Raw genomic sequence first — 27,761 nt, forward strand, 5'->3', positions numbered from 1 at the left:
CATGTTTCTGCAAGCATCTGAGATGTCAAGATAAAGCGAGATTGCATATTTCTGTCTCTTGCCAAACTAGGTGAAAGGGCAGCAGTAGACACTTACTTATGGTGGTTGAATTGCAGAAGTAATTACAGAGGGGTGGGGTGAGGTAGAACTTGGTGTACTCTGTAGGGTGGACCAAGAGCCAACAGATGTGTTCCTGAAGCGTGAAGATAAGGCATAAGCAGCACAACTAATCTTAGATTAGCAGAGTACTGCTCTATTCTTTTCACTTTAATGGGGAAAGGGAGGATCCTGGCACTTCTTAGCCTGTAACACCTCATGTCACTGTTTTTCAAGTTAATCAGACAAACAATTTGTTAGAGAAGACATCCATTCCACCATTTGAACTAGAAAGAATCAGGAGTATGCTTTTAAAGGTGATCTAATTTTCAGTTCCACACACACCCAATATAGTAATAAAGGCCATGTTCTTCTAAGTGCTTTTGGTCAAACAAGAAGCAGAAATGTTTGTAAATTTTACATAATTTACAGTAAGCAGGACTATAATATAGATGGCGCTTCCTCAAAGCAAGCGAGTATCAAAAGACTGTTAAGGTATCAGAATATTACAGAGCAATTTACAGCTTCCAAATACAGAGTACATACATTAAAAACTTACAAAACAAGACACCAGAGTTAACAGTTTTGATTCAAATAGGGAAAGAGTTGAGGATACATCCTGCGTTTTCTAAATCCATGTCCAATAGGGATATAAAGCTGCAGCCTGAGTGAAGTAGGGAACTTATTTCTTTAAATCAGGGGTGGGGAGCTGGTGGCTTCACAACTGTTGCTGGACTTCCAGGTCCCATCAGAATGGCCAGGTAATGGGAGTTTTAGTCCAACATATGGAGGGGCTTAAGTTCCCCATCCCTGCTTTAAATTGTGGAGCCAAACTTTTTGCAGATATAAGAGCTACAAACAAACAAACAAACACCCCACGCTAGTCAAAGGGTTTTGGTAATGGAGCAGCAATGGGGGGAAGGACAAAGCCATTGTATGACCTCAGGTTATTTTTGTAGGAGCAGTCTTTTGAATAAGGCAGTTGCTGGGAAGCTCAAATGCATGGTTGCCTATGGGAAACTGAAAGCAGGACCTGAGTGCATCTGGGTGGTTACTGAAAACAGGACGCTGGATTAGATGAGCCTTTGGTCTGATCCAGCAGCCCTTTTCTTAAGTTCTTAACAAGCTTTTTTCAGACCACTGCAGATGTTAACTGTACCGCAAGCTCCTCTTATGAGCTACTGGTTTCCTCTTGTTCATGTAGTAAGCTATAGCCCATGATTATTAACAGGCTGAGCACTCTGAATTTGCAAAGAGCTCTCTGCAATAGATGTACACAGAGTTGTGTGTTTATTGTTTCACCATAATTGCAGAGAACTCCTGCGAGAGAAAGCAAGAGTTGAAAATCCAGCAGAGCAACTTTAAGGATCCTACAATTTCTTTTTCTTTGGCTTCATTTGGAACATGATTAAGTACTTCAAGTAACACCCCTCACCCCATAAATAAATTAGTAATACTCAGTTTCTTTTAAACTACATTTTACCATGCCACACTTTTCAGACAGTGGTTCCCATTGTTATGAACATTTGATGCAATTTCTTAAAAAGGTTTACTCAAATTAAATGCAGAAATATTTATTTTGGTTTCCTTCATTGGTTTTTGGAAATTTTGGTTTATAAAATATAGAAATAGCCAACACTAAGCAAACAATCGAACTCCAATGTAACAAGTGACTTAATACTCTATGAGTATTGGCTGTGCAATTAGGGTACATATGTATGAAATTATACAACTGAGTAGTGCATTACAGTTACACAATCTTTAGTGCAAACTTCATTGTGCTTGTTTACATATATTTAAACAGGAATTTATGACTTGCTATGTGGAAAAACCCTCAAGCATGGATTATTACAAGGCATCTCAATTTCATTCCCCCCACCCAATGAAATACAGGTGCAGATACATGGTAACTGAAATATCTTTCCCCACTTCATGCCTAATGAAAGAATGTCCCATGTTAAACCACATCCCAGTTTCTGGTTTTTTTGTATATTGGAGATCAGAAAGTGAGAATAGTGTGAAGCAGAAGCCAACTTTGCACAAAGATAATCAAGTTAAAAGTGGCCAAGGTTAAGCCTGCTCTGGCAATCTAGTGGCCAACAATGAATGAGCATGACAGTTAGCCCCAGCACTGGAATTCCAACCACATGCATGCTACAGCATGATGTTGCAATGGCCCAACCATCTCTGGAGCTCATGAAGTCAACATGTATTGCATTGGTAGTTTCATCTAGATTCCTAGGGCATAAAACACACCCAGAAAAGCTTCGAAGGAGTCAACAGGAAACCAAAGTAGCCAAGTTTCTGCCAGCGTCCTAAGGGACCTGCCTTTCTCAATGTGCACTAAAAATCTCCATGGGGCAGAAACCACCAGCTGCACAATATACTAAAGACAATAAAATGTGCTAGCAACACACACACACACATCCCTTTACATGCCTTGGAGAGAGTCACATTTTTGGCTGAGGAAGTCTTAAATAACTTACAAATCACATAGATACCATTTACAGTTTTAAGGCGCATTGAAGAAGTTGTATGTCACCATAAAAAATGGTCTGCAACACAAGTGGACAGTAAGGCAGTGTTCCATTTTCTTCAGTTTTCCTATGTCGAGTACCCCTTTGCGTACAAGTTAATGATTGCACTGTTTCCTTCCCTATATTTGCTGTAGTCAATTTAGAGATATGAAGGTCAATAGCAAATGCCATTCTCTCCAACAGTTTTCCTCAGTTACATTTGTATATTGGCATAGAGTTCTTCTATCTGGGACTTGAAGTATTTGCGTAGCTCTGGTCTCTTTGCCTTTAATGTTGGCGTTAGCAGGCCATTCTCGATAGAGAACATTTCAGGGTGAAGGGTAATGCCTTTGACCTGGAAAGATAAGACAGGAAGTCAGATTTTGCATACTTTTTTCATTAACTAGTATTAACAGCAAAATTGGCATTTTGAAATATATGAGATAATGTTCAGAACAGCTTGTTCTAAGTGATTTATGTTAGGCATACTCAGCAGTATAACTCTGCAAAGTAGGATTTAACAATGAAAACTAAAGGAAAAGTTAGAAAATAAAAAAATAAACCAATAAAATATGCCTAGCAGATTATTTTATATTGTTCACAAGCATGCTGGTTGATGAGGCTGAAATTTTTGTAATATTTTGTGGTACCACTGAAGATGATCACTTGGGTTGAAACACATCCAGTTATTATAGCATTTTCTTTGAATTTATTACTATTTGTACATTACAACATTTGGTTTATTATTGATAAACACAAACACAGTGCTAGGCATATTCCGTTGGTTATATTTTGTCAATTTATATTTTAAACTTTTGATCTTAAAGCTGCTTTCATTACTTGTTTGCAGCATTAGGTTTATTTTGTCTTTGTGATAAAATTACATAACTGACACTCAAGAGGGAAAGAGAAAGACACCTCTATTCTAGTCCCTATTGCAGTAAAAGTGGGATGAAATTAAGATGTCGGTTAAAAAGATCAATATGAGGGCCAACTGGGCCACATATGAACAACTGTTAATGAAAGAGGAAGGAAAGTGGAAAATGAGGCCGTATGAGCAGGTCAAGGACCAAGTTTATGATTGGCTCCACTACTTCCAGACAAATGATATGTTTAGGAAAGATATCAAAGATAAAGGATATGCAGATAAAAACTCCAGATTCCAAATTGAGATTTTGGAAAACAATACAAAAACTTTGTCTAAAATGTACAATCAGTTACTGGACTGGAATCTAATTGACGAGGAAGTCAAGTCGGTAATGACACATTGGGCCAAAGATCTTGGCCGTAACATCTATTTCGAAGAGTGGGAAAAACTATGGAAACAACATCTTAAGTTTACGGCTTGTGTGACACTTAAGGAGAATTTAATGAAAATGTTCTACCGTTGGTATATGACTCCCGTCAAACTAGCTAGAATGTACGGATCCTGTAACAAATGCTGGAAGTGCAAGGAAAGAGAGGGGACATTCTACCATATGTGGTGGGAATGCCAAAAGGTTAAAGGGTTCTGGGAGAGTGTGTATAATGAAATAAAGAAAATTGTAAGCTATACTTTTGTTAAGAAACCCGAGGCATTCCTGCTGGGATTGGTAGGAAGGGAGATAAAAAGAAAAGATTACAAGCTGTTCCAGTACGCAACAACGGCAGCAAGGGTCCTGTTAGCTCAAAGCTGGAAACTAGAGGGTTTGCCGACAATTGAGGATTGGAGATCAAAATTATTAGACTACGTGGAGATGGATAAGATGACAGGGAAAATTAGATATATAAAAGACCAGAGGTTTATAAAAGATTGGGAAAGTTTTGCGGAATATCTGGGAAACCTAAGCGATGGACAGATAACACTAGTGGGTTTTAAGGGAGCTCTGTAAGAAGTAAAGGGTACTGTCTAAAGCAAAACAGAGGAATCAGAATGATTAACGGCACTACAAAATAAGAAATGCGGAATTACTGGTTTCTACCAATACGGATGATTTGTGGGAAGGTTGAAGGAAGTCACTTTTGTAAAATATGTGAACACTAAGTGGAATACTATAGTTTGTTCTATATTTCGATTTATGTAAATCAATAAAAATTATCTATGAAAAAAAAAAAGATGTATTCTCAAAAATCAGCCCCACAGATTCAAGTTTGTTCTAAAAATAGAGCTTTGATTCACTAATGAACCAGTTAAAGTTTCCAGCTGCAAAACTATGCAAATAAAGCAGTTTAATATGAAATCAAAGTACAAATATTATAGTTGAAACTTCAAAGAGATACTCACCTGTTCAAAGGACTTCAAGCCAAACTCTTTTCCAACTTTCAACAGGTCTTCCAGAATATATTTTTTGATGTCCTATTGGGATTCAGAATAATAAGAGTTATAGAACAATACTGAGAGAAAGTATTTCTGAACTATTTGTGGACCACCTATCAAAAGTGCACGTTTTATTGTGAATATTTATCCACCTTTATCCACCCCTCACCTGCATGTGTTCATTGAAGATCTAAAAGGGAGGAGCTAGCTGTACATGCATAGGCTCCCCCATGAGACTGAATGTTTCAGTAACCCAGGACTCTCAGTTGCTTGAGGGAAACGTATGAGTAGAGTCACCACATCCTTTAGACCGGAGGTGGCTAAGCTTTTGTGGACTGAGGGCCACATTGACCCCTAGTCAACCCTCTAGGCAATGCTAGCCAGAGCACAAAAGCAGACTGCAATGATGTGTAGACATTGTGATGAGGCTAGCAGGTGTAACCCCCGTTCACCTGCCACGCTGTGGTCTCAGGAGCAGAATGGATGCCTGGATGAAGCTTATGAAAAGGGTGGGAAGAAAAGACTTCTCTAAATCACAGATCCAATCCCTTACCTTGCTCCTGCATAGTTCTTCATAGGTGCCTCCCAGTCCTTTTTTCTTGGCCCAGCTACACAAAACGTCTGGATCTGGTACTACAATTCCTATTAGGAAAGCCTAAGTAGAAGTAAGGGAGCTTGTTAGAAGCTGCCCACTGACAATTCATTTTAGAAGTTTCTCTGAGAACCCCACCCTCCACCCCGCAAAGTACAGTCAAGTAGCAAGCTATGCTACTGTCAATGTTATTGAGGGGTTTGTTGCATCACTGCAGGTAGGAGAAGACACTATGAAGAGATTCGATTGGCCTTTCAATGACAAAACATAATATTTTTATTCCAGCAGGTTTAAATCTTGGTGCTGAGTTATTAGGTTTGGGTCATCATTTTTAGCTCATTATGATGGTCTCAAATTAGGTTGCCCTTCTTAAAGGTCTCATTGCAGGTTTGAAAATGGGATGTAAATATTTAAATAAATCTGCCCTAAAATTCTAAGGACTTCACATTTAAGACTCAGCATTTATGGAAGAATGTTTCCCGGCATAGATTAGACATTCATCAAGCCTGGCTTGTATCAGGTAGCCTAAATGTACACATTAGTACTACCACAGAAATAAATATCTTTTAAAAAATAGGCTTTTCCCAAATAAGCAATATCACTTTTTATATTTTACAAACAGCTCTTTGCTAGTCTAACCTGTCCAGAAGTAAGCATTTTATCTAACTGTAAATAAAATCCACTAACTACTAAAAAAAATTATGCTTACATGCTCCATTTAGAAGGCTATTTCTAATAGACATTGAAGGTAAACATACCTGCAAACTTTCACCATAGACAAATATCTGGGCAACAGGCTCACTCCTCATATAAACATTCTCTATTTTTTCTGGTGCAATATATTCTCCTTGTGCAAGTTTGAATATATGTTTTTTTCTGTCAATTATCTTCAGTGTACCATTCTGTAACACAATAATAATAGTTAGCTTACTCCTAAAAACTGTTCACGTAATGAATTCAGGACCACATTGCTCCATGGACAATAACACAAGTGCTAGCAGAAGACTCAATAGAAGGAATAGTTCACAGTAGCATTTGACCTTGCTCATTATCTTTGAATCATCTGGAACAACTAGATCTCTCTCTCTCTCTCTCTCTCTCTCTCTCTCTCTCTCTCTCTCTCTCTCTCTGATTTATGCCTACATTAGAACAAACAGTTCTAATGTATCAGCTATGAGCATGTTACAAACGTCAAATCAATCAACCAAAGATTCATTCATTTACATTCATTGCATAATACACTGTCCCAACTTTGTCAACAGTGATGGGATGAATGCCTCAGACTACTTAGAACGCATTCCCAGGTTCTCCTGGTAAAGAGGCCTCAGCTGCTACAGTGGTATATTGTCGCCCTCCTCCATTTGTTGGCTGGGTACTAAATGTTCTGGGCTGCTTAATCATCTGTCTTGGGGAAGAGTCTGAAATGCCTGGCATTCTATGTATTAAGGTTGGTATCCCAGGAGAGATACTATGCAACTTAGCTTTGCAGTTTGAACCCTTTCAGGTATACTGTGCAGCTGTGTTCTGGTGGCAGCACACTCTATTACAACAATTTGCTGCAGTTTATCCACTGTAGCAGTCAGGACCTCCTGGAGGTGCAGTTGCTTTGACTGATCCACCTCTTCCTGCCCCCACAGGTCGCAGGTAATCAGAGGGTTGCACTGCTAAATCCATGGACATATTCATCCATTCCTCATGTTGTTGATATATTGATCCACAGCTGGGCCTTTCTACTAGTTGTCTAACAGCTGCAGATGGCATGCCAACATAAAGAAATGTAGTAATTGTGGTAATACGAAATTTGCATTGTCTTAACTCCACTGAAAGGCCAGCTTCTATATCACAATCCTGATGGTGGTGTTGACTGACCCTTAAGGTAAGTATAGTAGCTGGAAGAAATGGTCTGCGTTCAAGTCAGAATGAAACTAAAGGTAAAGGTACCCCTGCCCATTCGGGCCAGTCTTGCCAAACTCTAGGGTTGTGCGCTCATCTCACTCTATAGGCCGGGAGCCAGCGCTGTCTGCAGACACTTCCGAGTCACGTGGCCAGCGTGACAAGCTGCATCTGGCGAGCCAGCACAGCACAAGGAACGCCGTTAACCTTCCTGCTGGTAAGCGGTCCCTATTTATCTACTTGCACCCGGAGGTGCTTTCAAACTGCTAGGTTGGCAGGCGCTGGGACTGAACGACGGGAGCGCACCCCGCCGCGGGGATTCGAACCGCCGACCATGTGATCGGCAAGTCCTAGGCGCTGTGGCTTTAACCCACAGCGCCACCCGCGTCCCTCCTTGAATGAAACTAGTTCAGTATTAAAAAAGGGACATTGTTTCTAGAATGTGCATTGCTGTCACCAGTGTTGTTTATTCTCAGATTCCTCTTGTCTAATTAGAAGCTTCACATTTCTGGCATCTGTTGCTGTTCCCTTTATTTTACTATTTCCCTCTTTTCCATCCCTTGTAGAATTAAACCAAGTAGTCACTACTCCAGTCTGAATGCTGTGTCTGTCATTAACTTGGGTTGTTGTTTTTTGTAATTAACTTCATATTATTCAGTGCTTTGGCTTGCCATCTTGATGACACTTGTACAACAGGCAATTTGATCTACACATGCAGACAAGGACATGCTTAAGTTACTTTTAAAGGCTTAGCAGTATGATGCTGCATCAAATCACACAGACTTTTTTGTGAGTGAAGCTTAAGAGAACATTGGGTTGTTTTCCACTAAGTCCTACTTGGAACAGACCCATAAAAATCAATGGATTACATTGTGTTGTCGTTTAGTCGTGTCCGACTCTTTGTGACCCCATGGAATCAGAGCACGCCAGGCACTCCTGTCTTCCACTGGCTCCCCCAGTTTGGTCAAACTCATGCTGATAGCTACGAGAACACTGTCCAACCATCTCGTCCTCTGTCATCCCCTTCTCCTTGTGCCCTCCATCTTTCCCAACATCAGGGTCTTTTCCAGGGAGTCTTCTCTTCTCATAAGGTGGCCAAAGTATTGGAGTCTCAGCTTCAGGATCTGTCCTTCCAGTGAGCACTCAGGGCTGATTTCCTTAAGAATGGATAGGTTTGATCTTCTTGCAGTCCATTGGACTCTCAAGAGTCTCCTCCAGTACCATAATTCAAAAGCATCAATGGACTACATTAGTTGTGACCATTAACTTAAATGGGTCTACTCTGAGTAGGATTAGCAATCCATCGTTCTTACTAACTTGCATTAATTTTTGCATTTTAATTGGTTTCTGATTAAAGGACTGAAGCAGCCCTCTGGTACCTTTCTTTCCCATTCTAACCTGAAACACTGTTAAAGGAGGATAAAGTATGTGAAGTTCAAAAAGAATGCAAAGAGGAAAGAAGATATGTAGGGCAATGGAAAGACTGGACATCTCTATCTGTGGAATTAAAGCAATGGCAAGCCATCTTGATATTTGTTCTTATGTCTCAAAATGCTCGATTCACAGGTTTACTTACTGGTAACCATTTCCCGATATCTCCGGTGTGTACCCAGCCATCTTTGTCAAGAACTTCTGCAGTCTTTTCAGGTTCCTTCAGATAGCCTAGGAACACATTTGGCCCTTTTACGCAAACCTGAAATAGAATGGAATACACGCTCTGTAAAAAAAATCTGCAGGACAGGTTTGTCCTATTAAGTGCTTCAGTGTTAGGATGGAGTGGGAGTAAAGCTCATTTACTGTAGCCAGTGCATCTCACTCAAGAGCTGCTCTCTCTAATCTCATGCTTTAGTGGTATTACCAGAGCATTTGTCTCTGTATGACAAACTGCATTGATCGAGATCACAATCCGAGGTCATTAAACTGAATGAGGTTTTTTATGGTTTCTTTGGATATAGATTGTATTTATTTTTAAACAATGGGTACAATTTGAGACGTAGGACTCCTGGCATAGGTCCATTCCTTGGATTTAGAGTGCTACTTACCTCACCCTCTCCTTTGGCAGCAAAATAATTCATTTCTTCAACGTCAACAAGCTTTACAATGTTGCAAGGCATTGGGGCACCAACGTGACCTATTTGTTGGATAAATAATGTCTTTAAGCATGCGGCAATAGTACTCGCTTTATAACTGTAGCTCTACATAAGCAGAAGTGGCGTCATTCAGACTGCAGTCTTTATTGTTTTCTCATGGTCCCAAGCCTGAGTTTTGAATGTTTCAAAGGGTACTTTGACCTCAGCTTTTTAAAGTTGTATTAAGGCTCCCAGCCATCACACTGATGAAAAGAAACTCTTCTAGAGTCAACTCATACATACCAAATTTGTTCATGGTCATTGACTATAGAGAGAGATCCATGTGACCTACCGTATTTTTCGCTCTATAACACGCACCTGACCATAACACGCACATCGTTTTTAGAGGAGGAAAACAAGGGAAAAAATATTCTGAATGAAACAGTGGACGTATCATTTTTGTGCTTCATGCTGTGGCCACAGACATGTGATCTGATGGTGAATTTGGGGTGACCCAATGCAAAAATCCTGAGAATCCCTGTGGATCCATGCTTTGTAACCACATTTTTGCACCATTGCAGCCCCAGGCAACAGTGGGTGCGTGATTTTTTTTTTTTTGGGGGGGGGGGACAGGCTGTAGCCATGGACATGCTATGTGCTCTGATGGTGAATTTTGGCTGACCCAATGCAAAGATCCTGAGGATCCATGTGGATCCATGCTTTGTAACCACGTTTTTGCACCATTGCAGCCCCAGGCAACAGTGGGTGCGTGATTTTTTTTTTTTGGGGGGGGGGGACAGGCTGTAGCCATGGACATGCTATGTGCTCTGATGGTGAATTTTGGCTGACCCAATGCAAAGATCCTGAGGATCCATGTGGATCCATGCTTTGTAACCACGTTTTTGCACCATTGCAGCCCCAGGCAACAATGGGTGTGTGATTTTGGGGGGGCAGGCTGTAGCCATGGACATGCTGTGTGCTCTGATGGTGAATTTGGGGTGACCCAATGCAAAGATCCTGAGGATCCATGTGGATCCATGCTTTGTAACCACATTTTAAGTGGGGAGGGAAGGAAAAACACAGAAGGCTAAGAATGCAGGAGAGGGCTATAACGTGAGGAAAGGAAGGCAAAAGTTTTCCCCCACCCACCCACACAAGCCAGCCAGCGTGCTCTCTCTCTCTCTCTCTCTCCCTCTCCCTCCCACCAGCATGACAGAAGAAAGCATTTTAACTGCATTAAGAACTATTTAGCAGCGAAACCTAAGCTTTGCCATCCCTTAAGAGGTACAGACACTGTAATCTTCCAGATCGCATGAATTTACAGGCAAAACACTGTTTAAGGATTTCATCCTTTTAAATGGAAGAAAGCATATTTGAATGCTGTGTGTCTCCAAAAACAAAAAGCAGGAAGTCAAATCAGAATTTTAAGCCAAACCTGTAATCTCTCTCCCTTCACAAACATTGTTCCCTCCGGAGCAGGGAGAGGATAGAACGAGGGACGCTCTGCTTTCCCCTCTACTTGCCTGGAGGGGAGGGGCTTTCCCTGCTCTTTGTTCCGTTTGAGCAAACACAGCAACGAAACAGAGGAGGGTGGGCAGTAAGACCCTGAGGCAGAATGCAGGAAAGCCACCACTTCCTCTCTTCAGGCTTCCCTTCTCCCTGAAGCGTGGTTTGATTTTTGCCTCATTTTTCGGCTCCAGGGAGCACACATTCGCTGCATAACACGCACAGACATTTCCCCTTCCTTTTTAGGAGAAAAAATCTGCGTGTTATAGAGTGAAAAATACGGTAAATGATACACTGGAAACTGCATTGTATGATATTGCTTCAGTGATGGCATTGCTGTATCTGTATGTAATGCCCAGTGCTTTGTTACCACAATGCCTTATTTGCGTTACACAGGGCTTTCCATGTATGCATTTGCATCCAAGGCTTACTTTCATTAAAGTAGCTAGATCTGTGATTAGCTACTGTGTTCGTCTGGTCTTATCAAAATAACCAGTGGGAACCCGACTTGAGTTCAAGTGCAGCCAGGCAAGCTGGTACTTAGTGCGTAAATTTTATTTTTATTTTGTTTATTAAATTAGTATACTGCACTTCATCCGTAGATCTCAGAGTGGTTAACAACATAAATATATAAGATTTAAAAAACACAAAATACATTGGAAAACAAGGACAAAAACAACAAATAAATAAAACCCCTCCCCTTCCCACAAACACATTTAAAAAGGAATAGGATGTTAATCAGCCAAAGGTCTGGGGCCTAAAAGTGTATCATGAAGGCACCAGCCGAACCTCCTTGGGGAGAGCATTCCACTAACAGGGAGCCACTGAAGAAAAGGCCTTTTCTTGCATTGCTACCCTCCGGACCTCTCAAGGAGGCAGCATACGAAGAAGGACCTCAGAGGATGATCTCAGGGTCTGGGTAGATCTGGCTTCCTCAGCCTTGGCCCTCCAGATGTTTTGAGACTACAATTCCCATCATCCCTGACCACTGGTCCTGCTAGCTAGGGATCATGGGAGTTGTAGGCCAAAAACATCTGGAGGGCCAGGGTGAGGAAGCCTGGGTTAGGTTCATATGGAGAGATGTGGTCCTTGAGGTATTGTGGTCCTGAGCCATTTAAGGCTTTATAGGTCTAAAACAATACTTTGAACTGGGCCTGGAAACTAATTGGCAGCCAATGTAGTCAAGCAAGGAACGGAGTAATATGAAGATGGCTGGTTCTGCTATCATGAACTTCCACAGCTAATCTCCACCAGATATATGGAATATACTATCAATTCCAGTCTAATATGGAAATGAAATGCAAATTGAAAAGCTCCACCCTCTGTGGGATTGCACAGAGCAGAACAGCAAGACTCCCTTTATTTCCAGAACACCAGATATGTGGACCACTACTGGAAGCAATACAGTTTTCCTTTCCTTGCACTAACAATCCATAAACTTCTTTGGAAGGCTCACTTCATGCTTGAGTTACCATGCCATCTTTTTAACAACGTTTCAAGAAAGAACACAGAAGCCCTACCAGCGGTCCAGTCACCAGGTACTGTTAGGGAACATCCAGCTGTGCATTCTGTCTGTCCATAGCCTTCATAAAACTGTTAAACAGAGTATAGAAATTAGCCACTGGAGCTTTTATAGCCCCTCTCCTATTCTGTTGTTCCTTTAAAACAAAAAAACCAGAACTGTAGGCAATATGCAGGCTAAGCTTTTACAAAAACCCTGTACGAATGTAGGATTCATTTTTGCTAAGCCACCCATGGTCTCTCTACCCTCCTGCACTACCAATATTTTCAGTAAGAATTCCAACATATGCAACCATTCCTACAGAACTGTCTTTAGTGAGTAATCACAAGTCTCATAGCTTTTATTATAACATTTGAACAAAATCCCATCTGCTTTCAATTTGGAACGTTTTCTGAAATACATTCTTGCAGTTTTAATAATAAATATTAGCATCCAGCCCCTAGCCTAACATTATACCTACAGGCCAAACACACTGAATTGTGGAAGCACATCTCTCTCTTTTAAGTGTGCATTGGGAATGGGATATTTCCACTCATGGGCATAATGCTTTCAGAAGGACAGGCATGTAAGTCTGTTGCAGCAAAATCAACAAGTGGCCTTGTGTCACCTTACGACAAACCAATTTATTATGGCATAAGTTTTCATGGACTACTGTCCACTTCATGGAAATACCGTGCTATCAAAAAGAGAGCTAGTTTTTGGTAGTGAGACATCTAATGACATGTTACTAGAAGTGATCCCACCCCCCAAATACATCCTTAGAGTGAGGCAACCTGCACACCAGCTTCTCCCCTACTCAAGATTCTACTCTTTTTGGTTATACTTTAACACTATGAGGAAAGTATGGCGTTTATACTCTTGACATAAAAAAAAATGCTTTAAGGAAACTACGAAATAACAAGTAGAGCAGATTTACAGTTCAGTCACAGTCCAAACTCACCTGACAACCAAGAGCTGCTCGTAGGAAGGTCAGTACATTGGCAGAAACAGGAGCTGCTCCTGTTATCATTAGCCTGACTTTTCCTCCCAGATTTGCCTGAAAAGGGGGAGGGGAGTGTCCACAATTATTTTCATTCCAACAGTAGTATCCAGGAAAAAGCTATGGTGAGTGGCACTTGGATATACATCTCAATGTGACTCAGATGTGCAAATCCCATTGATTGTTTCTATGTACATGTGAGTTAAGTGAATAAAGAGATAATTCCTTAGAACAGTATTCACTGTACCACTGACTGCCTTGTTAATTCACCATTTAGAATTGTTCCATGACATAGCAATGAAGATCAGTGGCCATTCTAAAAACATGCATGTACAGTAGAAGGCAATTTTCATTTATTTAATACATTTATTAAAAGTATATCCTGCCCTTCCTTCCAAAGGAGCTGAGGGTAGGATGACTGCATAATAAATTAATGTGTAAGTGGGCCCCATTTGGCAATTCTATGCCAGGAAAAGAGGAAGGCTCTTTACTGGGATTGTTTGAAGCCATCCTCTTGAAAGTGGATGTTTCTGCCATGCAGGGTGTACTTGTACTCCCGCTTCGACTACTGCAATGCGCTCTACGTGGGGCTACCTTTGAAGGTAACCCGGAAACTACAGCTAATCCAGAATGCAGCAGCTAGACTGGTGACTGGGGACGGCCGCCGAGACCACATAACACGGGTCTTGAAAGACCTACATTGGCTCCCAGTACATTTCCGAGCACAATTCAAAGTGTTGGTGTTGACCTTTAAAGCCCTAAACAGCCTCGGCCCAGTATACCTGAAGGAGCATCTCCACTCCCATCGTTCTGCCTGGACGCTGAGGTCCAGCGCCGAGGGCCTTCTGGCGGTTCCCTCATTGCGAGAAGCAAAGCTACAGGGAACCAGGCAGAGGGCCTTCTCAGTAGTGGCACCCACCCTGTGGAACGCCCTTCCATCAGATGTCAAAGAGAGAAACAACTACCTGACATTCATAAGACATCTTAAGGCAGCCCTGTTCAGGGAAGTTTTTAATGTATGACATATTAGTGTATTTTTGGTCTTTGTGGAAGCCGCCCAGAGGCTGGCGGGGTACAAATAATAAATTATTATTATTATTATTATTATTATTATTATTACCCAATTGCTTCTGCCCCCTCCTGTGAGCACACTATTTTCATTTTTAAAAATGCAGGGGTATAGTTACCTGTATTTTACGGAAAATCATTTTATCCCACAGGCTGTTATTTCTAATTATGCCACTTCTAAGTTCCGCTTCTTTCCTCTTGGAAGCAAAATCCAATATCCACCGCTTAAATGAAGTATTTGCTTGGCCAAAGATCTGAGAAGAGAGACCATTTTTTATTATATTTGCAGCAAAAAATTGCATGGGTCATTTACTGGCTTATTGATACAGGTTCACCGAGCAAATCCTAGAGGCAACTTTGCTTGCGATGTCCGTCCTGATGGCTACAGGCAGGTTCACCAAGCTGCAAAGTGTGCTCTTCTGAATTTGTAAGGGGAGTGAGAAGGAAAGCACGGACTGGATTCGATTGCTCGTGGACTTACTTTATCAAACATTCTGTTCAGCAGTCTTGGCACAACTGGAAACACTGTAGGCTGCAAAGTTTTTAAGTCATCCATAAGTAGCCTGATGTCTCCCTGGAAAAATCCTATCCGAGCTCCATGGCAGAGAATCACGCACTGTTGAATGACACCATATAGATTATTAAAACCAAACCCACCTGGCTGGACAAGTAGATTTGCCCAAGTTAAAAAGTAGGGACATTCTGCATATTTTCTAAGTGTAGTTTAAAGCATTCTTTACACTCTTCTGGCATATCACAAGTTTAACTGCTTAGCCATAGCTAGACTCTGACCAAGTATCTTTACCAAGAAAAACAGTGCTGTCTAAGCAACTTATTTCTATCATTTTTGCCTCTCACTCCCAACTAAAACAAAAGTTATGGTCCTCAATATGTTCTGCACTCCAATGCCAATGAGCATGCAAATGTTTGACTAGTCTGGTTCATACTGTGTTTCCTGCCTCACAATCTAGCACCAAGATTGGTAAATCTCATCCTTAACTCAGTCAGCAAGTTCGCTGAATTTCTTGCTGGGTAAATGCTGTAGGAATTACACATCTTGCTTGGCGAATTAGCCTGGAGACATATGGCTAAAGAGATCAGCAGGCACACCAACGTTTTTTTCACTGGTCTACAGTAGAGCTGTATGTTTCAACTTTTGGAATGCACTGAAGGCATTCAGAAAGCATTAGATACAGAGGATGAGACAATCTCACTTAAAATACACAGAACAGTGTGGTGCTTCTCACCCCCCCCCCGAGGGTTGTGGCTGGATCCAAGGTGGCTTGCAACAGGAGCACTACCACCATGCAACTATATGGTCAAAGGTTAAGAGGTGGGTCTCCAAATGCATGTTTGGGTTAAAAGTGGGTCCTGGGTTCTCTAACACTTGGGAACTCTGAGTAGAGACAAGAAGTTACTGTCATACCTCGGGTTAAATATGCTTCAGGTTGAGCATTTTCAGGTTACGCTCTGTGGTGACCCGGAAGTAATGGAATGCATTACTTCCAGGTTTCGCTGCTCACGCATGTGCAGATGCTCAAAATGGCATCAGCACATGCGCGGAAGCAGCGAAACACAACCCGCAGATGTGCAGTCGTGTGTTACATTCTACTCAGGATGCGAACAGGGCTCCGGAACGGATCCCGTTCGCATCCAGAGGTAAGTCAAAAGTCCTGGCTTGCCTTTTCTGTATTGGATATAAGGTCAACTCCCTGGGACAGTTTATTGTTGTACACTGTTTCTAAATTTAGTGCTGTACATTGTTTTAATTGTCTGATTTAACCATATTTGCACAGCAGTTTCTAATGTTGTGAGTGTCCTCTAAGAGGCTTCTACTCTGCAGCCTCTTATAGTTGTTTTATCTGAGAGTCTTTTGGTTCTTATGCTCTTACAGTTGTTTTAGCTGAGTGTCTTTGTTTGTTTTTAGTTCTTATCTGTTTTAATTATCAGTTTCTTATTGGGGGGTGCCGCTAGGGGCGCCTTGGAAGATGGCGGATATTAAAATCCATCCAGCCCGCACGAGGTAATTAGAGGCTGATTATGGGGAGTAAATCAGTCTCCCTAACATCTCTCCAGGGGGGAGAGATGCAGTTTTCACCCGCTGTTGCCATAAATCACCCCCGAGTTCGAAAGAAGGAGGGGCTGCACAACCCTCAACCTATCCTCCCTCAACCTATAGCAAGTGAGTTGGGAAAATAAACTGTGTGGAAATAAAAATATCAACTAAAGCCTTTGTTTTTTGAAATATCTGGAAAGAAAATAAAAGGCTCTCCTGTGACGTAGTTTTGGCTATCTAGAAAACTTTCTTAGCAACTTGTGTCATACTATTGCTATTTTTTAGCTATTTGTGCTGTACTATTAAAACTAGAAGTGCAGTAGAAATCTTGATCAGATCAGGGAAGGGAAGCAAATTTACACTAATTTTCAGAGTTCAAACATTTTTAAAAGTCCCATTTGGTCTACAGAGGCTTACTTACTTGTTGACAGGCTGACAAAAAAATTGCTTCCCCACAAAGAAAGAGTCTTACCTGCATAAGTCTTTCAAATGCATGTGCAAGAGGCAAATAGGAAATGTGTGTGTCTCTGGCACTCATTATATAGCCACTCTGCAAAAAGAGGACACTACTTAATTGTTACATAGAAAATACAGGTTCCTACCTCCACAACTCTCTCAAACATGTGGGCCAGAGGCAAGAAGGATATTAAAATATCTTCTGTAGAAGGAAAAACTGCTTTCTGTCAGTGGAAGCACCAATAGAAGGAAAGAAAGAGAAAAACGTAAGAGTTAAATTTGTTTAGTGCAAGAACAGATACCCAAACACATATTTATCCCAAAGTCCATCTTTTTAATGGTTAACCTTGAATTTTTTAAAAGAGTTGAAACAAAGTTTGGCCTTTTGATTACAGTATTTTTTAAAAGTTGCTGATGTTGAGAAGTTCCAAGTCACCAACTTATTCCCGCCTGTTATTCCATGTCAGTTAAAACAGAACCAGTACACCTGTCCACCAAAGCAACTGGAAAGAATGCAAGCTACAAATTAAACAAAAACCCAAGTTAGCTGATCAAGTTAATCTGGATACTATTTTCTATACCACATTGCCCTATCAGCTGCAAAGTGTGGTTTGAAAGTTGTGTCAATCATTTCCAGTGTGGCTTTCACAGCTAACAGGGTTCTCGCGTCTAATCCTGGGTTATTGATAACAAACATATTAGAAAAGTTTTTTCTTGCCTCAAGGTCACAAGAAAAACTGGATAAGTGAGAAGTTCTATCATATGAAAAGTTAGATAGGAACATCAGATATAAAGGGCTGAGTGCGTCGTCCAATCATCCCTCGATTGGATCCTCCTTCTTAAACCGACTGATCTACTTGTTTTTTTTTTTAATCCAGATATCTTTTGATACTTTGCTTTATGCAAGAGCTCTTTGAATCAGGCAAGTAGAGAAGCAATAATACACTTGGCTATAGAGTTAACACTAGGTTACGTTAGCTACAATTAAAATATGTGGGGAAAACTGGTAGAACATTCGTTATGGAGATAAGCTTCATGTCAGATAGCATCTGGCCCAAATACCATCTCAACCATCAAATGTCAGTGGCCTTAGGAAAGCCACTCAGAGCACCGGCCCACCTTATATTATTGCAGTAATTCTTACAACACTGTGCTGAGCACTATAGCACTTAGTGCCATAAGGCAATCTGAAGTATTAAGAAATTTAGCAGACACACCTATGTTCACACCTATGTTCTGGTTCCCCTTACAATTAATTTCAGTGAACCTTCAAGACAGGGTGCATTCTAAACCCAACTATAATTAAGATTAATTCACAAAGCAGCCTTTCCCATCTACTACCCCTCCAGGTGTTGTTTGACTACAACTCCCATAATCCCTGCCAACCAGCCATGCATGTTGCAAGTAGGAATCGAAAACATCTGGAAAGTGCCAGGCTAGGGGAGACTGCCACAGTGTCCAAGTATTAAATAATCATTGGGCAGCTTTGTGTTGTTGTTGTTTTTAAAAAGACTTTTTAAAAAGTTTTAATTGTGCAATGCAGTTGTCTATCTCCAACAGTTTGGTTATAACATGTTTCAGAAGCTTAAGGGATAGTACATTGTGGAAGGTCTAGCTGCTTCCATTCCAAGTGAGGTACACTCTAAGCTTTTAAAAACTCAACCATCACACTTTACCTCTGTAGCTTTCACAAATGCCGACATATTGCTCACTATATTTTGGTGAGTAATCATTGCTCCCTTGGGGTTTCCTAGAGGAAAAAAGGTGTTAATATATGTAATAGTGAATACATCCAGTTTCTAACTAAGCTGCTGAAAACGCTTGTATACATATGCAAGAGCTTAAGAATGATAGGTTATACAATGAATACACATAATCCATCTTAATTCCTTAAATGTCCTACCAAATGTGAAGAGAAATCCAGGATATGGACAAGGCTGGATAATTTCCCCTACCTCCAAAACCTTTGTCTTTCTCAGCAGCCTAGGCATACAACTGAAGTTTCTGTGACCCATCAAAAACTAGGGCTCATAGCAGTTTAGTATAGAATCTGCTTTTATAGCATTAAGGTACCTCAAAATTCTAATCTCACTTCCCCAACCAAAGAATGTTGTCTCCCCATTACAATACTTCTAAGGTGTACCTGTAGTTCCACTGGTGAAACAGATTATGGCTAGATCTTCTGGTTTTGGAAGCTAAGAAGAAGAGTAAGAGATTAGACTAGCAGTCTGTCTTTAACAACTGATCACACACACAGTTTGAAAGGTTTTTAAAAATGTAAACTAGAGTTTTATATTAGAATCTGCATGATACTTACTACAGCTTTGTGTTTGTGGACTCTTCCCAGTGACTTTAAAGAAGACAGGAAGGGGAAAGAGAAAGAGATGGCAAGTTAGGAAGCTAATGACGGTTGGAATTTCCATAGCTCTTACTTTAAGCTCTCTCAGGAGCAGCAGTGAAAACTACTTTTCATTCGTAAGCTTCTAACCAAGGCTCAACTATTTGGAAGGGAAAGCACAACTATTCACCTAGCACTTAAAACAATGACAGCTTTCCTCATTTATAGGCTATACACTTGGGCAGGTTTTAAACTCAATTAAGTTTCGGAAAGCTGGCAAGGCTTATGCTCTGTACTCATCAAATGCCTGCAGGTTCTGACCTTTCCCCTCCCTCGGTGAACTAGAATTGGAGCACCTCCAGTGGGAGCACAGTAAATTTTGTTTGATTGCGTGCAGTTGATTCAGGACAAATCTGAACTGGCACAACATACAACTAGTAGTAAATTCCACCTTGGTATATGCATGAGGTAACTTAGAAACACTGCTTGTTGGGGTTTTCAAATTTGTCACTTAAAACTAAATAAATAAAGGAAAGCTCCTTCCCTGAATGAAGAAAGGCTCATGCTGGTAATCAAGCATTTGGAAATCCACACCCTAAACTTCACCTCAGGACACAAGCCAGAAATTATTAAACTGGTTTAATATTAAGTTTAACAGTGCTGCCTCTGGCCTCTTTAGTTTTCTGAATGTTGCCATTTGGCTAGGGAGCAGAAACGAAAGAGATGCATGTGGTATGGCTATGATGTATGAATTTCTACCAATAATGAAACAAATAAACCTGGTGATAGTCTGGAGGCAAGAGCTAGGACTCAGCTATACAGCTGCAAATAAAATGTTTTAAGTGTGTTTTAAGTGCAATGCACAATGTGACACTAGATGGCAATCGTTATGGAATTCAGTGTATTTTTAAAAACGCTTTTAAAAAGCATTTTCAGAACTGTTTTTATATATGTGTAGATTCCACTCTAGTCTGAACAGGTTCCCGTGAAGAATAAACAAGCAGATTAAAAACAAAGCCATCTTTCCCCCAGGAAAACGCTTCAGTGATACTACTTTAGCAGTGTTGAACTCCAAATTATTTATTTAACAAAATCTATAGACAATTTAATAACAACAGCTACAATAACAACAATAACAAACACTAAGCCAGCTAAATATTTTATGCATCGAAAACTACAGATCAACAGAAATTGAAAGCAAGTATGCAATTATGTATTTGAAAAGGCATAAAGAAACAGAAGTTTTGAGAAGGCACTTAAAACAATACAGTAGACACCTGCCTGATGTTACCAGGCAGGAAGTTTTACAGCATGGGTATTGCCACAGTAAAAGGCGGACTTCCTCATAGATGTGAAATGAACATTATATGGCTTCTGCAAAAATGCAAGTTCCACATATCAAAGTGATCAAGTGGGCACATATGGGGCAAGTTGACCCTTTGAATAATCTCATTCCAGGCTGTTGAGGGTTTTATTTACTAGCACCTTGAATTTGCACATATCTTTGAGCACAGGTGTAATATATTGACAAGATTTCAATCTTGTCAGCAGCTGTGCTGCAACGTTCTGCATTAACTGAAGTTTCTGGATCAACTAGAAGGGAAGCCCCACACACAGTTTGCTGCAGTAATCCAGTCTTGAAGTTACCAATGCCTAGTTTAACGGTAGCCAAGGTATCCCAGTCCAGAACAACTGTGGCCAAGGCCCCTAGTGACAAAGCTGGATTCAGAAGCATCCCAAGACTGTGTATCTGTTCCTTCAGAGGGAGTTCAACCCAGTCTTTGGACATGATGTTGGCAAATTCAGGAATTCTTCTGCAAGTGCAAGCACTTTTTAAACACTTTGGTAACCAAAACATGTGTAACTGTCTATTGGCAATAGGATTCTGAATAGGTAGGGCAAAGTTCAGGCAGAAATGGACATCCCTGAGCCTCAACACAAAATAATATTGCAGATGCTTCAGTAGAAAGCCAGTCACCTAAAGGAGGATTTTGCCCTTGTAAAACAAGAACTCAGGTACACTAAGGAAGCGGAATGGTGGGAGATTCAGGACACACAAAAGAAAGTACTTCACACAGCAAATAGTTAAACTCTGGAGTTTGCCTGCATAGGAGGCCATGATGTCCCAACCTGGATGGCTTTACATAAATTCATGGATAAGGTCATCAATGGTTGCTAGCCATGATGGCTACATTCTACCACTACTGTCAGAGCCGTATACTTTTGAATACCAGTTCCTGGGCATCACAGGTGGGGCAAGTGCTGTTGTGCTCAAATTCTGCTTGCAGGTTTCCCACAGGCATATGTCTGGCTATTGTGAGAACAGAAAAGCTGGTCTATATGGGCCTTTGGACTGATCCAGTGAGCTTTGTCTTGTGATAAAGAGTCTCAATTGACTTGCCTAATCCTAACTGGGAGCACATAGGCATCAGCGCTAGACACTCGGAAGCTGGATCTTTTTTCATGCCATCCAATTAAATGTTCAGGCTCCTCAAAAGTCAGACTTGAAAGCTTACTGGAGAACTACATTACAGAAGCACAAAGTACATTTGGAGTATGGATTTGCGCACAAGACCTCTGATCTTTGTTGCAGTGGCACTTTATAAATCAGGACTACAGGTTCTTGTTAACATTTTTCAAGTGTGATTTCCCCCCCAGAATTGACACAACCTTTGAACCAGTTATACTAGGTTGTGTATCTTTAATCTTAGCAAATGTTTAGTGCCATGTTGTGAAATACTAATTTGTAAACTGGCCAGGAGATCCAAGCTTTTACACAACACAAGTCCAACCTTTATCCTTTACCCTGTTGGTCAAAGATCAGCATTTTGTAACTTGCTAAACTTTGCTTCTTTCTTCCCTTGATTTTGATGTATCATCAAAACTAGTGGCTGTCCCATAAACTACTTCGCTCACCTCAAATTCTTTCATGCTGATTACATCCACTCCACATTTCTTTCCACGAGTGGCAAGATCACTCTCAAAGGGATCCATAATCACAATTGTCTTGAGGACAGATATTTCTCCTTTCTCGATGTTATCCAGCAGAAGCTTCACCTTTTCAGGCTTATCACAAAAAACCAATGCTAAGTCAGCTAAAATTGAGAAGAAAGGGGGCAAATTAGAATCAGCTTACCCTCACCCTGTCTAGTCTACTTCTGCACAAAAGACTATGTCACTAAGGTTGGGAGTAAATTGCATATTGTACACTTAAGTTTGGCGCTTTCATTTTGCTGCAGGGATCTCATTGTATGTAGGGCCATTCCAAGAACGCTCTTCAGGCTGCTCTTTCTCCAAAGCCATTATACCCCAAAACAGACTGTTGGAATCGATGGATTCACTTCCTATAGTCAGCAAGTCCCTGTGCCTACTCAGCTATTAAAGGCTACTTCATCTTACCTACTGCTATTCTGTTGCTGTAGCAGCTTTCAAAAACAATTCTGCAAATAACTCTACAGCTGCAAAGTTAGTTGCATTCTGTGATGTTTAGGTTATGGTGGGTAGACTTTTTAATAGTGATTGCATTACAGACAAGTGTATTCATTTGTTGAGGAATGCAGCATATACCTTTATTTACAATGTAAGTAATAGCTTCAGTTCCAAGGGTGTCGTAGAGGGGTACAGCCACCATAGAGTAAGAGTAGCATCCTTGTTCAATGATAACCCACTGCAAGAGAAGCAGAGTTAATGTAGTGCTTATTTGCCAAGCACAGATGCTACAGCCAGCTGGCCTGGTTTAGGTATTTTCACACTAGCATTCAAACAGTGACTCAAGTATGCCAGTGTCAGCCTTGTTTGTTTGCAAAGCAAGCTGCTGTCATCAACTGAAGTACACAGCAGTAAGGAGAAAAGTCTATGCTTTTGCAATTCAAGTTTCCTTTATGAATACTGTCATGGAAGCTAAGATGCCATTCATGCAGCTATTTCCAGCTTGTGATCGGTGCTGTTTAGCCAGCCCATGCATGCGAGTGTTTGGCACGGATTTGTTGTTATGATAAGTTACAAGCCAGCTTTTGCTGATGCAGTTTGTTGCATTCTGCATGTGCATAATAACCACTTCAGTCACAAGCTGAGAGTCTGACCAGGCACCAAGATAAGGAAGAACTATTACCCCCTGACACACACGAACAGTCCTGGAACAGTCTGTTAATATATCATTGGAGTTGGACGTACATATTTGTGTTGAAATAGTTTGTAAGTCTGGAGTACTAAAAAAAGAACATTACAGTGGAACCTCGGGTTGCGGACATAATCCGTGATGGAGGCACGTCCGCAACCCGCAGCGTTCATAACCTGCAGCGCTGCATCTGCGCACGCGCGTGATGTGATTTAGCGCTTCTGTGCATGCACGAGCAGCGAAACCTGGAAGTAACCCTTTCTGGTACTTCTGGGTTTCCCGTGGTCCGCAACCTGAAAACATGTAACCCGAAGTGTTTGTAACACGAGGTACCACTGTACTTCTGCATCTTGTTTCTCAGGGTTACTTCACATTGTCCCTGTGGGAGGAACTGGACATAGTAAACATAGGTCTGCTGCTGAAAATGATATAAAGAGTTTCCCTCTCCTCTTCTTTGTAATACAGTACTGGAAAAGTGTGGTGAGATCACATCATACATTTGGCAGCTGCAGGGGCATGGAGTGGTTAAAGAAGGGATAGTGCTCCACAACAGTCGTATCTACTTCCATCTTGTATACAGGTGTTGCTATCAAACCCAGTTCCCTGCCACATGAATTTGTTCAATACAAGCATTTACAAGAACACATTACAATTCCTTATGCATGTAAAAAGCAATCACTTGTACAAAGAGTATTTTAATGCAATGTGCATCAGGAAGTGCCATCGGAGGGCATTTCCATCATTATATGTTGCCATGAACCTAAAGGATAAAGCTGATTTAAGCAAGTAATAAGCAAGCTAACCGATGGTTAAAGCTAAGCAATATGCTAATGCTTTCTTAACTAAAGTCCCAGATATTTTCCACACCTATTTCTCTATAATGTGCTGTATTGTATTACTGGATCAATCAGTTCAATGGAACACCTTTCCTAAAGAGTAGCACATTAGATTAAGAGATAATGTTGGAAAAAACAAATGCCAACAAAAACAATGTAGGAAACAAACTCCCTGAACTAGTATTGAACTGAAAGAAACATTTGGTATCTTAGCTACCACAGTTGTTATGACTCAGTTTTGTGGTCTGTTAGTATCAAGTCTTAGAGGCTTGCAGTTCACAATTCAAATTTCCATAAAGGGTGCATATGAAGGAACAGTCTCCCTCTGAAAAACATCTCAGTTATAAAGCTATGTACGTACAAAGGATTGCTGAAAGTTAGCTAATGAGCAATTAGTTCCACCCTAGTATGAGCTTGGTTGCATAGTAGGGCTTGGTATGAATTCTTCTTACACATTGTGCAAGTTTATAGGTGCACTGCATTACAACACTCTTTGTACAAGTTTTTTGTTTTCTTTTACACACATCAGAAATGTCAATGCATTCTTAACAACAGAATTTGTAAGTGCATATCCAGGTGTGTAAGAGTTGATATTGCAATTTAGGGCTCGGCAATATCTGGTTTTCAACATCATGATATATCAGCAGCTAAATATCAGTATATGCTGATATATCACAGTGTCTGAAAAGTATCTTGTCTGCTTCTTCCTCCCCACCTTAGGTGAGGAAGAAGCAGCCGAGATATATCACCCAGCTCCATACTGCTCTGGTTCCTGCAAGGAAGAACAGTATGGGGGCTTGATCAGCTGAGGGGTGGGCAGCTTCCTTGCAAGGGGAGACCAAACCCTTGATTCTGGCTTCCAGGTGAATTGGTTTCCTAGGGAGCAAGATGTGATTTTTATGGATGATGGCAACCTCCCAACCATTCACTCTGTCCTGGTGCTGCGCTGTGTACAGGGCTGGGTGAAATTAGGATCATGGAAACTCATCTTCCCAGGGATGCAAATGATGGCCTTTGATTACCTCAGGTCTGTTCTGTGAAAAGATTCCTATGAACTGATCAGGAGATGGTTTGAAGCCTCTGTTCAGAAGTGCTGAGCCAACACATTCTGCTCTTTCTGCAACCTGGGGGAAAACACACATCTGTGTAAAGGTGCATCACTTACCAATTCTGTGAAAGCATGTAGGAATGTACTGTTCCATTTTCCATTTTCCCCCGCTCGGCCTCTTCAGTAACCTTAGCCACTTTACACATTTTACACAGGTACTGGCCAACGCTTAAGGTAGGCTGTATACCATTAATGAGTAGGATGGAAGCCTGTTTTTTAAAGGCCAGGTATCTGCTCTAAAAAATTATGCCTAGGCAGAGCTAAGAACAATTCCACAACTGCCCTGGCCATTAAATTCACAAAACACATAGAAGAATCAGATTTTAAATGAGCTGAGGCATACTCGATTTGAATATGTAGGTGGGAATGCTGTTAAGTCTGTTTAGCTAAGAATACAAAAGCTTAGAATATGAAATATTATAGGGATCACACACAGGATCAATATTTCCAACACATAATATCTCTCTTGTGATATATATTAGCCAAGTTACAATGAAACATGATGGCTTAGATTCCAATATAAGCCGACTTGAGAAAGTTAATTGAATAAAGTCCTTCCCCCCAAAAAACAAACCAATCAGATGTCTGCTATCGCCCAAAGTTTCCACCCATTCTGGGTAATTTCCCCATTGTGCACAGGGTCTGGAGCCTCTGACCCCTCCAGACAGGCTTTTTATGGATTGAAAGAGAAAGGAAGGGACAGGAAATATAAGGAAGTTCACAAAAGGAAAAACTGATTAGAATTCAAGTTTTGAAAGATACTTGAAAGTGTCTGTTGAACTATAGATTAGGCAAGTGTGCAACACATAAAGCCTGGATACTAGTGAAACTTAACAACAAATTTTGTATTAAATATAAACATAAAGAACATAGGCCACTTAAGTATGCACCCAATAATTGTGGCTGTTGAACTTCCCTCATCCCAACATTTTTGAAAGGAAATAACTTGATTGCTGTAAGCATCAAAAGAACCAAGCACCAACCCCATCAACATACACAAAGTTGTGTCCGCTTACCTCCTTGTAAGAGATCCATTCATACGGTTGATTTGGTTTCCTTACACCCAAACAAGGGCCATTGTCTACAGTGATAAAAGTTTAAAAGGTTTAAGAATTTTAGCAACTAAAAAGGAAAAGAAATAAATACAGGGGAGATTCTAGTTCACTCCACCACCAGATGGTTCAATCTAGCCCCCCCCCCCCCCCCCCGCAATGATTCTAAAGTTAAAAATTCATGTGCAAGGCTTCATTACTCACAATGTCAATATTGCAACCATCATGATACACAGTTCTCACTTTAAACTTCAATCATCAGCTGATTACTATTTGCTATTCCAGCAGACAATATTTTACTGCACTATGAAAGCAGTCAGCTACTGTTTCTTTCAGGTGACTAGAGCACTGTTCCAGTTTGCTTTCCCAAAGTATGAATACTCACTTGACACATGCATTCCTCTTTGGAAGACATCATAAACTGTCTTCACATCATCATAGTAGTATGACATTGTCTCATCACTATCAAGTAGTGATGATCTTCGGGCATGGTCTTCACCCTGTATATAAAAGAAGATTAAATTACACATTTCTTTCTTCAAAGCGTCCTGTGTGACTCTTCTTTTCGATGTCAGACAGTAACAGCCAAGTGACTAGGTTGTTGCAACAGTTGATTGAATTAGGGAGCATGTCAACGAAAGAAGCAAAACTCTGGCTAAAATGTGTGACGGATATAAATTCAGTTCCTATCTCATTTCATTTCTGCTACAATACTAGGGCATCCCATATAGTTAAATTTAAGTTCAGCTGTATTTGGTTGATACGGACACACACAAAAAAAAATTAGTGATGATAACGTAGTCCAGTTGCAGTTTGCAGAAAGGAAGTGTATTCTAGAATTAGTCATCCTATGCTTATAAATTTGTTTGAATAGAATAAAATGTTGAACTTAAAAAGGGGTTGCCTGCTTTTTTTGCAGTCATGGGCACATCTGCAAACTATTGTGGGCAACACACACACACCACAACCTATTCCATTGCTAAACAAAATGCTTCTTTCAAGCCTAACATCAAAGGGGATGGGGGACCCAGTGGGAACATGTGTGTTTTTGGACATCACATTGGCAACTCCTGCTCTACACACTACAAGGTCAATGAGTCATTGCAAAAGGTTGGTTTCTCATTTCCACTTAAACTAGACCAAAGTTGAGAAAAGTCTAACATTATGCTGCAATAACTGTATAATCTTTTGCAACTGCCTTGTTTCAAGGCAGTGGTAGCCAATGTAAAGCCCTCCAGATGATGCTGAACTACAATTCCTA

At 40.7% G+C, this 27,761-nt stretch overlaps 2 protein-coding genes across 9 annotated transcripts in view; one reads left to right on the forward strand and one right to left on the reverse strand.

The window, feature by feature from the left end:
* Positions 1–27,761, forward strand: part of HELT (helt bHLH transcription factor) — a 130,572-nt gene that overhangs the window by 4,128 nt on the left and 98,683 nt on the right. The window lies entirely within an intron of this gene.
* The window catches only part of ACSL1 (acyl-CoA synthetase long chain family member 1), a 106,037-nt gene continuing 78,779 nt past the window's right edge, over positions 504–27,761 (reverse strand). For 7 of the 8 annotated variants that reach the window (XM_083459933.1, XM_083459926.1, XM_083459928.1 and 4 more), the window contains 19 exons: positions 26,886–27,000; positions 26,465–26,529; positions 25,363–25,464; positions 22,955–23,054; positions 22,304–22,482; positions 19,367–19,399; positions 19,193–19,244; positions 18,726–18,799; positions 17,196–17,273; positions 15,019–15,153; positions 14,657–14,791; positions 13,431–13,526; positions 12,489–12,561; positions 9,436–9,524; positions 8,970–9,086; positions 6,259–6,402; positions 5,462–5,563; positions 4,876–4,947; positions 504–2,967 (listed from right to left, as the gene is read on the reverse strand). In XM_083459933.1, coding sequence (XP_083316059.1) covers positions 2,827–2,967; positions 4,876–4,947; positions 5,462–5,563; positions 6,259–6,402; positions 8,970–9,086; positions 9,436–9,524; positions 12,489–12,561; positions 13,431–13,526; positions 14,657–14,791; positions 15,019–15,153; positions 17,196–17,273; positions 18,726–18,799; positions 19,193–19,244; positions 19,367–19,399; positions 22,304–22,482; positions 22,955–23,054; positions 25,363–25,464; positions 26,465–26,529; positions 26,886–27,000 — 1,902 coding nt within the window. In that variant the 3' untranslated portion in view covers positions 504–2,826. Of the gene's footprint in view, positions 2,968–4,875; positions 4,948–5,461; positions 5,564–6,258; positions 6,403–8,969; positions 9,087–9,435; positions 9,525–12,488; positions 12,562–13,430; positions 13,527–14,656; positions 14,792–15,018; positions 15,154–17,065; positions 17,144–17,195; positions 17,274–18,725; positions 18,800–19,192; positions 19,245–19,366; positions 19,400–22,303; positions 22,483–22,954; positions 23,055–25,362; positions 25,465–26,464; positions 26,530–26,885; positions 27,001–27,761 lie in introns of all 8 variants that reach the window. The other variant, XM_083459929.1, reaches the window with a different exon arrangement.

The sequence above is a fragment of the Podarcis liolepis genome (genome assembly GCF_965112155.1).
Source record: "Podarcis liolepis genome assembly, chromosome: 9".
In the NCBI taxonomy this organism is placed as follows: domain Eukaryota; kingdom Metazoa; phylum Chordata; class Lepidosauria; order Squamata; family Lacertidae; genus Podarcis; species Podarcis liolepis.